Genomic DNA, 13901 nt, shown 5'->3' with positions numbered 1-13901 from the left:
GGGCCCTGCACCAAAAGGCACAGAGCTGAGGCTCGATCCGGGCAGCACTCTGGGGCTTGCCGTTAACACTCGCCAACTCTGTTGTACCGGAACAAAAGTTGAAATGTGAGCGGGCTCATTTCAGGTGGGCTCTCTCTCCCTGCCCAACAGGTGGGAGAAGGTGGCTGGGGCAGCTGGGCTCGCTTCAAACGCCCAGCAGCCAGAGTCATAAGCCTGTGCTCCTGGCGGTGACCTGCCTTTCAGAGAGACAGCGTGGCTAGTGCTGTGGTCCCGGCAGCAGAAACGAGAATGCAAGGAGGGGCGAGGACACGCCTTGGAGATTCTCAGAGAAGCAGGAAGGAAGCCTGGAGAAACCTCAGGGAAGAAAGAGCTCCTGGAGTCCCAGCTCCAAGGACAGCGTTTCAGGCTCAGAGTGTGACAGGTTCTGTGCAGCTTGGGGAAATGAGGCCCAGATGGAAGGGGCCTGGAGCCAGGGCCTGTGCTCCGTCTGGTAGTGTTAGGGGCAAGAATGCTCACGGCCCAGAAGGACTCAGCCCGTGTCCCCCACATGGATGTGGGGCTTTTGCAGGCAGAGGCCACAGGTTCAGGTTTGTGCCCTGGGGACTCTGCCCTTCCCCAGGGTCTCCAAGTGGCTTTGGAGATGGGGGACAGTGCGTCCCCCACACAGGGCGCAGCTCCTGTGTTCACAGTCTGCACTCCTGTCTGCTCTGGGGGAGCCGTGACTCTTGGTGCAGGACTCTGCCAGGCCCTACTCCCCGACCGTGGTTCTGTCCACAGCCCAGCAACAAAGCAGAACAATTCAACCGTCCTCTGATTCCAACAAGAGCCTTAAATTAGGAGCTGGATGCACAGCCCTCTCAAACACGCACACATGTGATCTCATGTTACCTGGGTCACACCTGCCCGCACACCCACATGTATGCTTCTGTTCTCTCTGCCAAGGGCACCCCTCACCCTACAGAACCACTCCAGACCAAAGCCAGCTCATTGCCAACCATCAAGTGCCACTAACACCCAGAGTGCCCCCTACCCCAAATCCCAGCCAAGATGCATCTCCTTTGGTCTCCATAGCTCTTGATTTGTATTTGGCATGTACCCTGATGACAGTCTCCTCACCTCTGAACTGGCATCACCAAGCACCACCATACTGCAAGCTCGCTGAGGCAGACCCTGCTCCTCACCTCCCCTGCTGCACCGCACACAGCCCCTTTCCCTTAGGAATCCCTGGAGCAAATTCGTGCATCCCAGCAGCACTGAGCCCTTGCTGGCTCCGATAGGGGCCGAGCTAAGAGCTGCTCGTGGGATGAGTTTAAGGGGCTGGATGCATTTGCCTCTCTATGCTCCACCTCTCTCAGGGCTGATTTTTTCCCAGCTAGCCTTTGAGGATCCTGTTGGGACTTTGGGACATTTCTGGTCAATTCAGATGTCAAACTGTATGAGCACAACGTCACAGGCACCTGACACACGGGTGTCCAGGGTGTCAAGCTCACAGTGGGCAGGCTGTCTGTGTGGTTCCACTGCAAACTGAGCTCACCACCTGGGCTGGGCACGTACTGGGCCCATCTGCCTCCTGTTCCTGGTTTCCTTTTGGAGGGGAGGGAGATAAGGGGGGTGGAGAGAGAGAGAGAGAGCTCAAAGGAGCCTCAAAGGCCATATATTTCAAGCCGTTCATCTTGCAGACCTGAGGCTCTGCAGTGGGAGGAAACAGTGACAGCTGGTAACAGGGCTCAGATGAGCCCAGCTCCAGGATGGCTCCTCCCATGCCCCAGGGGCCCCATGCTTCCATAGCCGAGCTCAGCTCTGGCCCAGGACACAGCAGAAAGCTCCCTTAGTGACTGGCACTGAGTAGGACTCTGTTACCAACTCTCTCTGTGACCTTGGTACGGCTCGCAGGCTCCTGGGCCCCAGTCTCCCTGGGGGAAGGGAGGTGGCTGGATGACAGCTACCATTCCCTCTGGCTGAGTCGACCGGAGGACTGGAGCCAGAGTGTGAGCTCCTGTTCTTAGCAGCCCAGCCAAGCTGCACGTTCCCGGCAGGGCCCATTTGTGCACCCCTCTTGTCCTGGCCTTGGTGATCTCTGAAGCAAGCAGATTCACCTTGTACATTTGGCTCAGTGATTTCTTTGGCAAACCCTCCTGCGGTCCTAACCACCATTCACAATATTTTACAGCTTTGACTCATGCCTTGTTTGGGTTGGCGTCGCTGTCCACCCAGTAGGCTGAGCACCCCGACAGGCGATAATTAACACGCTGCTTAGCTGGAGTGCTGAGTAACAAAGTGCTCAGATCCTCGACAGTAACCGCAGACCTAAGGAACCTGCACTTCTTGTTCTTTGCCACCCCTCTTCCCTGGTGCTGCTCTTGGCCCCAGCGAGGATCTCGTGGCACACCTGCTCCTTGTGCTCCTGGGCTTCAGCTCATCAAATCACTTTCCACCCGCCTTCCCGGGACTTCCCCTCGGGAAGTTTACTTAGGAGCATTCCAGTGATGCCGGTGGTTTCTTCCAACCGACTTCCAGGGCGTCTCTCTCACCCCTTAGAGCGCTGAGCTGTGCCTTCTTTGCCTCTGCCTCTGACCGCAGATAAAGCTACATGGAGAAACACGGGCAGCGCGTGCCATCTGGCTTGGCTTCACAAAGGTGGCGACCGATGTGTGAAAGAAGCATCAGGAAGGCACGGCTGCTCCTCTATCCCCTGCTCGTTCCGTGGGGGCACCTTCCGATCATGTCCCACCCCCGGAAACGCGCTAGAGGGCCCCGGCAGCTGCTGAGAAAGAGCTGCTCCGTGCAGAGCTCTGACACAGTAAGACCCAGTGTTTGGAGTCCCAAAGGCAGGGCGGCTGTCCCGGGTAGCCCAAGGCGGGCGGAACGGGGTTCCAGTGAGAGCCCCGTGGAGAAGATGCCGCACACTCACCAGCCATGTTCCACCTTCCTCTGCCTCTCCGCGGGCTCGTCTGGGAATGGCACGGATAGTGTGGGGAGACGGGCTGCCAGGGATTGCCCTACCATTTATAGAAGCCGCTCCTACACACCCCAATTAGAATTCTAATGAGGTGGGCGAGGCACCAGGTGGGTCCTGTAGTGCCTGTAAACGTTTCACTTACGACATACTTGTCACCCAAAGGAAGGTCATCACACTTGAGCAAGACCAGCTCGGGGAGGAGCGGCAGATAAGGAGGAAACTCGAATAGTTCGCTTTTATCAATTTTTTTTAAAGATGAAGAATTTCCTGCCTCGCCAGGTTTAGGACAGGACGCCATGCTCTCCTCAAATTGTTTTGTCCAGAGCCGACTTCGGGAAGTCCCCTACCGGTCGGCAGAACCCAGAAGCAGAAAACTGTGAAGTCCTTTCTCACCACACACCTGTAAGGGGACTTCAACAAGTTCATGGAGAATGGAACTAAAAGAGACGCTTATTTAGGTGCGAAAAAAATTCTGAAATCCACGCATATGAGGGGTTTCCAAAAGTTTACAAACATGAGTATTATGAAAAACTACGCTTTTTGCACCCAAATAAACTTATCTTGTAATTCCATTCTTTCAACAACTTTTTGAAGTCTCCTTGTGTGTTAGCAGTTTCCACTTGCACGGGCGTGTGAGACAGGTCACAATTTGTTTGTGCAGAGCCGCAGGGCAGCAGCCAGAGCTTGTGATTGGAGCGAGAAGCCCTTGGTGCTAACGCTGGCTGGGCCGTGGGCCATCGCTCAGCCAGGAAGCCTGGAAGCCTTTGTGTGTCCAAGGATAACCATGCCCACCCTTGTCCACTCTGGGAGTAATGCATGCCATGGGGCAAACGTAATGCACAGGTACGTATACCACCGTGGATTAAACCCAGACACCGTGGGGGATGGATCGGCAGTTTGATTCCAGCCTGGGGAGAAAACTGTTCTTCTTAAAGTTGTAGCAGGAGTAGCCTTGACCTTGGGGTTCTGCTGAGCGAACACACTGTGTGAGTCTGCCGGTTGTCACTGACGCTCTCTGTGCCCTGCTTCTACAATGGGCACAGTAAGTGGAGGCAAGGGGAGACCTCTGCCATCCTGTATTTTTGCTTGCTGGTTTTTAAGGATGTGTCTCTTTCAAAGATCCCACTATGGATATTATCTATAAGCAGCAAAGCCTCCTGTGACAGAAGAGGAAGTTAATACATTTATTTAAAAGTAATGTTTCAAGTATTCACAGCAGAGGGAAAATGTCCCCAGGCCTCCCCAGTGGGGAGTGGCATGATGATGGACTTGGGTCTTTTGCGAGAAGGCGGAAAGGCTGGACATTGGGAAAGGTGAGACAGCATAGACTGGTGTCTTGGAAACAACCTTCCTCTGTCCTCTGGACTCCCGCAGGCTTCTGTACATTTTAGGACCCCTATTAAGATATGCATCACCTTCGAGGCAACCATCCCCACCCCTAGTCTGGGCTCCTTGAAGGGACGGTTTGCATGCTATGCATATCTTCTTCCTGAAGCCAGTGAAGGGCTTAACCATGGCAGGAAACTAACCTGTCTCTCTTTCTCTTTTCTTCCTTCTTTCTTGATCTATTTTATTTATTTGAAAGTCTGAGTGACAGAGAAACTTCAATCCACTGGTTCACTTCCCAATTGGTTGTGGCCAAGGCTGGGATGGGTTGAAGCCAGGAACCTAGAACTCCATCTGGGTCTCCCACAGGGGTGCAGAAACCCAAGGACTTGAGCCATTTTCTGCTAATTTCCCAGGCACATTAGCAGGGAGCTGGATTGAAAGTGGAGCAGCCAGGCAGGACTTTAACTGGCATTCTGATAGGGGAAGTCAGCATCGCAGGTGGTAGCTTAATCCACTGTATCACAATGCCAGCCCCTGAAATCCAGATTTCTGAGTCAATGAGTCCATCCACAACTGTAAAGGTAGGAATAATTACTGCCATCCAGTTAGTGCTTTTTGTGGGCAGGCACTGGCTAAATGTTCCATGTCTGAGAGTACTTCAAAAAGTTTGTGCAAAATGGAATTGAAAGATATTTACTTTGGTGGAGGAATATTTTTGAAATCCATGCATCATTTTTTCATAATACTGATTTTCTGTAACTGTTGGAAGAGCCCTTGTAAATGACCTTCTCCCACTTCATTTCCACCCTGGGACACAGGTGCTACTATTATTGCTGGTAGATGGACCTCAGGCTACTCAAGCAGCCGGTGCAGGTGCAAGGGGCTCCAGCACCAACCTCAGAGGCTGCCTAGATGAAGGAGGAGCTCAGACCTCCCAGGCCCCTGGCAGCTGTGAGAGGGGGTCCGCACCTGCGCCAGGCAGATGGGGACCCACCGTTGGCTCTGGCAGATGACCAAGAAGAGAGCAGAGTTGGGAAGGTGAGTGTCAAAGAACACTGGGCCCCAGGGAGGAGGCAAAGGTGATCTTGGCCCCTGTGTCTGTTGCAAGGCCCCTGCTGGCAGGGTCAGGCCTGCCAGAAACCCTGAGAACTACGAGCAAGAGGAGCAGGATGAGAGGATGTGAGTGCTCCCTGTCCTTCCAGCGTGGCACACATAAGAGGAGGGGCTCGGCTTATTATTACTGCTGTCGTTGTTGTTGACCTGGGAGCCACAGGGACTCAGACTCAGGTGGTAGGCAGGCTGCTGCCCCCAGACAGGAACTTGGGGTCATATGGACTTGGGCTCAACTTTTGGCTCTGCTACCTCACCTCGCCTCTCAGAGCCTCTGTTTTTTTTTTTTTTTTTTTTTTTTTTTTTATCTGCAAACTCAAGGTGGACTTGCTTGAGAATGAAAACCAAGTGCTTAATCAGCACAGCGTCTGGCACAGCTGGGTTCAAAGAAGTTAATATCGATATCATTAGCATTACTGCCGTCCCTGAAGAACCCACCGTCTTGTGAGCTGTAGATTTCTCAGGGAGACCCAGGGGTTTGGACAGAGGCACCTGATTGCTGGCCACTCGGCCTTCCCTGGGAAGGCTCTATGGTCATCCGTCTTGACCCGAGAGTGGCAGAGTAGAAAAATGTCCCAAGCTACATTCAGAAGACCTGGATTCGAGCCGGGCTCTGTAACTTGTCTGCTGTGTGACCTTGGCTGGATCCTTGTACTTCCTGACCCCCAGTGTCCTCATTAGTCTGACCCATCTTCCTCCCAGGGCCAGAGTGAGGCTCAAAACCTTGGGGAAATCATGGCCATGATGCTCCTCTGTGGACAGCCTGGTGTTGCATGGATACTGCTCCAGCCAAGTTCGTGGGCACCCTCTTAACCGAACCAGCAGCAGGGCCCCAATAAGAGTGTGCCCCGAGTTGATTTAATGTTAGCTACTGGAGGATTTCGCCATGGCCATGGCCACGGCCGCGGCCACAGCCCCAACCTGTAGGCAGAAGGTAATTTGCAGACGGTGTCACAATCTCAGCTAAATGATTTTCAATTCATAGGTGGAGTCACCTAGCTATACACGCAGGATGAAATTCCTGCTTGGCTACACTCCTTGCACCTCAGACTGCAGAGAAGATGAAGCACGCACATGTAGGCTTTGAAAAAGAGGAGCTAAGTGATCGCTGCCCCTTTTCTCCCTCTAATTAAGGGATTTAGGGCTGCTGAAGATTTTGCAACAAGTATTGAGGCACAGAATCGTATGAAGTGTCATCCAGCCCAGACCATCCCCCAGCAGGGAAACCCTACTTCTGACATATTTCTCCCCAACTCCAGTGATGAGGCGCTGACCCCTCCCATGGCAGCCTGGCCCCCTACAGGAGGAGCCCCAGCTGTCATTTAGGGCCTGGCCACCTCCCTTTCCTGTGAGCTCCAGGAGGGCACAAGGACCTTTGCCATATCCAATCACTGCTCCTTCCCCAGGGTCCAGGGCATGCTGTGCAGTGAGCTCACCATGAATTTGGGTTCAAGTGCATTGCAAGGATTGCAATGTTGTCCCTCGTTTGAACTGAAAATCTGTCTCCCTAGAGCTGCTACCACTGATCCCCAGTGCTCCCCCCCAACCCTGCCCCCTCCTGGAGACCATGTCAAGCAAGCCTATGTCTAACTCCATCCTTCCCAGGTCTGGCAGACGCCCTCCCCGCACCCCCCCCCCCCAGTCTTCTTCTCTCGGTTAAATATCGGTTCCTTCAACCATTCCTGATGAGTCACGACTTCAAAGCTTCCCACCATCTTGTTGCTCCTGTGGATCATGCTACTCCTGTCCTCTGAAACTGTCAATGGCTCCCCTTGAACTAACACAGCCTAGGTGCCTTCGCCTGGCCGTCAGGACCTTCCAGAACATGTTCCACCTTAATTCCAGTACTTCCCACTACTCTTACGTGAACTAACCACGTCTAACCATTTTTCTTAGAGCCCAATGTGATTATCCTCGCCTCTACCTCTTTATAAAACACATCTGCCTGGAACATATCCTTTCTCCATTATGTATCCAGGTCTTATTATCATCAAGGCCCAAGGCAAATCTCCCTTCCTGATCATGCCAGTGTGGTGATGAGACAAGCAGATCTGCTGTAAGTCTCAGGGTCCCATTCCAGCCGTGTGAACCACCTCAGGCAAATCACTGGCCTTTCCGAGCCTTAGGTTTCTCCTCTGAAGAATGGGCGTGCTGACCTCGGCACTGCCTATCCTTCAGAGTGTCGCATGCAGTCATGAGATACCATATGTCACAGCCCTGTGCATAGGACACAACACACTGACTTCCCCACCTCCAGCCTGAGAACGCGCCCAGTGCCATTCACCAGTCACTTAACAATGCCTGATCTCAACATGTTAGCGCTTCTCCCATGAATACCCTTGGGGTGGGTGGCCACATGGCCACATGGTCACCAATCTTGATGCTGGATTCCATGCTGAGTTCCATGGGAGATGGTGTTACTGTTCCATTTTCTGGAGAAGTCAGAGGCTTAAAGAGACCAAGCACTTGACAAGGTAATGCAGTGAACCAGTGGCAACACAAGGATCTGAGCCCAGATCTTTGTGACAGCAGAGGCCTGGCTGGTACCGACTCCACCTGGCTCTCTCTGACCACCACTCCAGGTCAGTGAGCACAGAACTGGGTCTCTGGTCCAGGAGATGGCCCTTACTGATTCTGGGGATTATGAGATTAAGAACTCTGGGCTGGACAGCCACCAGGGTCCTGGGGACTGATAGCAAAACAGATATTCCACTCCTGCCCAGACAACCAAAACCACACCAAACTCCAAAGGAAGAAAAGGAATTGAAAAGCCCCTTATAACTCGTGTTCATGCTCATTCATTGAATGCCTTCGTGTATGAGGCTCAGTGAACTCTAAGAGATGCCTGCCCTTGATGGAAAAAGACAGACAAGCAATGGAACTTTTTTACTAGTTCAGTTCACTATTTTATTAAGCAAACATACACATAATTTGTCTATGTTCTACTTGTCATCTCGTAGTTCTCACTCATTTAATAAACATTTAATGAGTAACTACTCTATGCTAGTTAGGGATAGAAAGATGAAAAAAGAGTAGCTAATTGATCATTTGCCTTTTTTCTCCCTCTAATTAAGGGATTTAGAGTTGTGGAAGATTTTGCAACAGAGGCACAGACTTCCATGAGGCGTCTTCCAGCCCAGACCAACCCCCAGCAGGCGAACAGCCTCCTGACACATTTCTCCTCAGTCTATGGGAAGGGGAGGGTGAGCCAGACATGCACATAGATAATCAATAAAAATAAAGCTCATTAGAGGTGCCCACAGAGTGCTAGCGTGTGCCCCTGGGGGAAGTCACAGCATTTGGGGTTGACCCATGAAGTGAGTCCACAAAATATGAGTAGATGTTAGCCAGAAGGTGCATCCTTGTTAGCTCTAATGGCCTAACATTAGATAAAGATTAAAGGGGACAAAGAATTATGTCTGGATCACATTCATGCACCTACACAACATTTATTGTGTCATTACAAGTACAACTGTTGGAAATTAAAAACTGAAAACAGTTTATGGAGGGCAATTTGTATCAGAACCCATAAAGGTACGCAGGTACCAATGCATACACTAGGATGAGGCATGGCATTTGTTAAAGAACTATTCTGGAAAATGTAAATGGTAATAGAAAATTTATTAATTTGTGGCAGGTCCACACATTATCTATGCAGATATTAAAAAGGTCAATGGAGCAGGCATTGTGGCACAGCAGGTTAAGCTGCTGCTTGGGACACTCACATCCCATACTGGAGTGCCTAGGATTGAGTCCCACCTCCACTTCCTATCCAACCTCTTGCCAATGCACCTGGGAGGCAACAGATAATGGCCCAGACATTTAGGTCCCTGTACCCACACAGGAGACTTGGATAGAATTTTTGGCTCCTGGCTTCAGCCTGGCCCAGCCCTGGTTGCTGTGATCATTTGGAGGATGAACTGGCAGATTAAAGACTGTGCTCTCTCTTTCTGTCTCTGTCTTTCCCTCTGTCTCTCTGTTTTTTAAATAAATAAATAATAGATAAGCCTTAAAAACTAATAAAAAGGATGATATAGATACCTTATGATTTAACATTGAAATGTTCATCAAAATTTATTAGTAAAAATTAAAATTGTATATATGAATGAGCATATTTAAATATACATATAACAGTGATACACTTCCACACACTAGTTCTTACAGAAAAACTTATGAAAAGATATATACTGGGGCGTGAACAGTGGTCTACATAATATGATTAAAACATTTTTAATATGATTCTTGATGCTATTCTGTATTTCTTATCAACTTTTATGATGTGCACAGAAAAACTACATTATGTATTTCCACTTACGAATATAACCACATCAGTACAGAAAGATGTTAATGATGCACTGTAGTATAGACTTAAAGCTTAATGTAGTATTTACTATATCTTTATAGCAAATCCAGGGATTTTAAAAGCCTAAAATGTCATACAAAAATATAACTAGTTTGTATTCCTTGATTTTGTTTTATTGTGCTTTCCAGTGTCTATAATGAACATTTGTAAATCATGTAACAAGAAAAAAGGCAAGTTTTCTTTAATTTTTCTAAAAAGTCCTAATAAAATAAGATCTTTCTTCTAAGAGCTGACAATCAAAAGAGAAGCCAAGTACAGAATGTACTTACTTAAGTATGCGGGCAGGCTCAAGAGGTTGCCTGCTGAATTGAGAAAAGATTCGTGAAAGAGGCATCATAAACCATGCTCAAAGCATAGATGAGACCAACAGAAAAAAGAAACTGGACAAAAAGAGAAATGGAAAAGTATCAGAGAAAGATAAGGGAGGAACAGAGTGTGGGTGTGTTCATGGAACAATACATTTGAAGGGGCTGTGACAGCACACAATCTACTCTCCTCACTAGCTACTCGCTGTACCTTCCTACCACCACACCTACTGATCACCACACCCACCACCCCAACCACCATCACATCCACCACTCCTACCACCACACCAACTATCACAACTAATATCATACCTACCATCGCATCTATCACCATACCTGTACTGACCATCCCTATCACCCCAAATACCACATCTGTCACCATACCTACCATCACAGCTACCACCCCAACTACCATCACATTCATCACTGTACCTACCATCACATCAACTATCACAACTAGAATCATACCTACCATCACACCTACTACCCCACTTACCATCACATCCACCACCACACCTACCATCACTTCAATTATCATAACTAGTATCATATCTACCATCACATCTATCACCACACCTACTGATCATACCTACCACCCCAACTCCCATCATACCTACCATCACATCTACCACAACACCTACCCTTACACCTACCATGACACCTACTGATTACATGTACCATCACATCTACCAATCTAGCTACCATCATACCTAGTGATTACATGTTCCATCACATCTATCAATCATACCTACCATCATACCTACTGACTACAAGTACCACCACATCTACCAATCATAGCTACCATCACACCTTGTCATGACTCCACTGTCTTACCTACCATCGCACCTACCACCATACTTACTGTCATACCTACCATCACACCTGCCATCATGCTTAGTTTAGTCACCAAGCTCTTCACTATCTTTCCAAATAAGGCTGCTATGATTCATTTCCCACTTTTTTCTATCCTATTACATACTGAATAAGGTAAATAAAAATGGATTCAATACTACAGGACTTTAATGAATTATTTTACAGTTTGAAAATTGACTTTTTGTTGGACTTGACTGGGACTCTGAGTCTTCACCAAATTTATCCAATACCAAAGGTCACTAATTCTCAAGGAAAAAGGAGGAGTTTCCCATGTAGCACACTGAGATCTTAGTTTCATGCATCTGTAAAGACAGCTATAAATTTCCAAGGGCAAAGGCTTGTCCTAGCATCACATGGGCCTTCTCAGCAAGGCTGTCAATAACTTTAAACTGGAGGAGTGACTTGCAAATGATGCCACAACCCACTCTGCAGGAAGAGTCTGGGTGGTAGGAAGTGGGGGACTTTATGGGAAATGGCTCTGCTCGCCTCTCTGGAATGTAAATGTCTGGAAAATTCTAATGAGGCTTACTCTATGAGATGTGGTAATATTTATAGGACTTGTGCATGAGGAACATGAAAGGAAGTGGAGTTATTCATTCAAGTCAACAACCACACAGGACCAAATAGAGAGTTTTCTAGCTACTGTCTACATCCAAGGAACCCCAACACTTGGCCTCTCTTCACCTTCATCCTGCAGCAGAGTGGCTGGGAGAACTCCATTTGGATCAGAGGCTCTGCCCTCAACAGTTACATCTGGGTGAAATCGGAGAGCAAAGTTAGCTGCCTGGGGACTTATGGTCTAGTCCTGGCTCTGTCACTAAGTCTCGGGGTGGCCTTGGGAAAGAGGTTTTGTCTCAAGCTTGTCTTTGGCCTCATGTGCTGTACACACTCAGCCAGAACACCTGCCATTAGACTCAGTGATTGTCAACAAACCATTTGGGCCACAACCCTGCCCCATTCTCTCTCAGCTCAGCCTGGTAAAGGCTGTGCTGCAGGCAGGCGATTCTCCCTCAGTACTCTCTCCTGTGTCAGGGAAGGGCTGACTTCTGGCCTGATAGTTTGGATTTCAGTGCTATATAGCCCCTGGCTTTTGGAATTTTTTGCTTCTAACACCTGAACCTGTTAATTTTTTTTTCTTTTTTGTTTATTAATCTCAGAGGCAGATAGATAGAGGCAGAGGCAGAGGCAGAGGCAGAGACAGAGACAGAGACAGAGATAGAAATCCCATCCACTAGTTCACTCCCCCAATGCCTGTAATAGCTGGGGCTGGGCCAGGCCAAAGGCAGGAAACTGGAACTCTATCTGGGTCTCCCACATGAATGGCAGGGACCCAACAACTTGAATCATCACCTGTTGCTTCTTAGGGTGCGCATTAGCAGGAAGCTGGAATTGGGAGCAGAGCCAGGACTAGAACCTAGGCACTCAAATGTGGGATGCAGGTGTCCCAAGCAGCTTCCAAAATACTCGGTGAGACAGCCACCCCTGAGCCTGCCCTAAAGGAGAAGTGACTTGGTTCTTGTAGGGCTGTAAAACTCAGACTCTCCATTATGACACAGAAAGCAAAGAAGGGGACCAAGAACTGATACATCTAGGTTTGGGCCCACACTGTGTTCTTGTGCAGGTCCCTGCCCATCTCTGGATTCCCACGTCTTTGAGAGAAAAACAGAAAAGTCAACTTAGGAAACAGGATGGCATGTCAGGTCTGTGCCCCCAACTCAAGAGTCATGAACTGATTCACTGTCTCCACCACTCTCCCCTCCTCATGCTTCTCTTCTCTCCTCTCTAAGTACCTCTCAGTCCCTGTCTCTCTCACCTATCAAACGTTCGTTCCCACAAAAGCTCCAGAAGACGTCCTAGAAAGTGTTGGGGATGAGGATCTGGCACAGGCGGTTAGAGCTTCTGAGGACCGCTCATGCAGAGGACTTCAGCCAAGAACGTCCTACCCGGACGGCCAAGAGCCCGACCTGGGAGAACACGGAGGTAAGGAGGCAATTCAAGAAGAGTAAGACTGCGACAGACATAGGAGACTGAGCAGGTAGAGAAGTAGGCTTGTTCCCTCTCTCACTGCCTTTCTCTCTCTCCTTCCTTTCCAAGGAGAAATGACCATATATGATGGCGGTGCGCTAATCACCATGCTTGGTTGAGAATAAACTCAGTTTCCCACACCTGAGTCATCCACACTGCACCTTCATGGGTTACTCTGTCTGTATACCAGCCTATACCATTATTTTCTATAAACCAAGTTTTTTTTTTTTAAAAAACAAACTTCCGTTACTACTTTAGCCTTGTACCAATTAATAACATGCACAAAGTGTTTGGCATGCTAATTATTTTGAAGGCATTTGAAAAACACACACCACTAACAGAATTTGAAGACGTCTGTCTCCGTGTCAAAGTCAATGCCACACTTTGGAATCCATCAACAGTAACTTGCTCAGCCCTCACAGCATATTGTTCTTACCTTTCACACACAGACCGAGGCGCAACGAAGTAACTTGCCCAAGGTCACAAAAGCAGCAAAAGCAGACTGAGACCCAAAGCCACTTTTGTCTCCCAGGCCTGTGCGCTTTCTTCTAACACTTCCCTAGAGAGGGGAGGGGGGAAGAAAAGGGTAATAAGAAAACAGTAGCAGCCCACAGGGAATCGATGCACCTGATCGCCCCACTTGCTCAGTCCCTACTGAAAGGCAAGCTTGCCCGTCCATCCCTCCCTCTCTGGTTGACTCCTTGCTTCTTCCCCCACAACCAAACCGCATCTGACATAAACCTTATGCTTGATTTCTGTTTGTTGAGTGATGGTTTTGTTCCCAGGGCAGATCCTGCTGTGTCTGTCATGGTGCCAAGGCTCCTAGAAGCCTTTCTAATCCTTGCCCTTTCAGATTTCTAACCTGGCCTTCTCACTTCACATCCCCTAAATACCCACCTTATGAGCTTCTTGCCTGGGCAAACAGTCCAAGATTTTG

The 13901-nt window shown here is 49.0% G+C and overlaps 1 protein-coding gene across 2 annotated transcripts in view; it reads right to left on the bottom strand.

The window, feature by feature from the left end:
* The window catches only part of TGM3 (transglutaminase 3), a 53040-nt gene extending 39518 nt beyond the window's left edge, over window positions 1-13522 (bottom strand). The window contains exon 1 of one of the 2 annotated variants that reach the window (XM_051845192.3): window positions 13401-13522. Coding sequence is in view for 1 of the 2 variants with exons in the window: in XM_008256217.5 (XP_008254439.1) it covers window positions 2912-2918 (7 nt within the window). In the remaining variant the exon portion in view is untranslated. Of the gene's footprint in view, window positions 1-2911; window positions 3042-13400 lie in introns of those variants that run through there. The other variant, XM_008256217.5, reaches the window with a different exon arrangement.
* Window positions 13523-13901: the final 379 nt, after the last annotated feature.

Source organism: Oryctolagus cuniculus, chromosome 11, assembly GCF_051225735.1.
Source record: "Oryctolagus cuniculus isolate XC-2025 breed Fujian yellow rabbit chromosome 11, ASM5122573v1, whole genome shotgun sequence".
NCBI classification, from domain to species: domain Eukaryota; kingdom Metazoa; phylum Chordata; class Mammalia; order Lagomorpha; family Leporidae; genus Oryctolagus; species Oryctolagus cuniculus.
The sequence above is the reverse complement of the archived record's forward strand: the minus strand, read 5'-3'. Positions and strand labels throughout refer to the sequence as shown.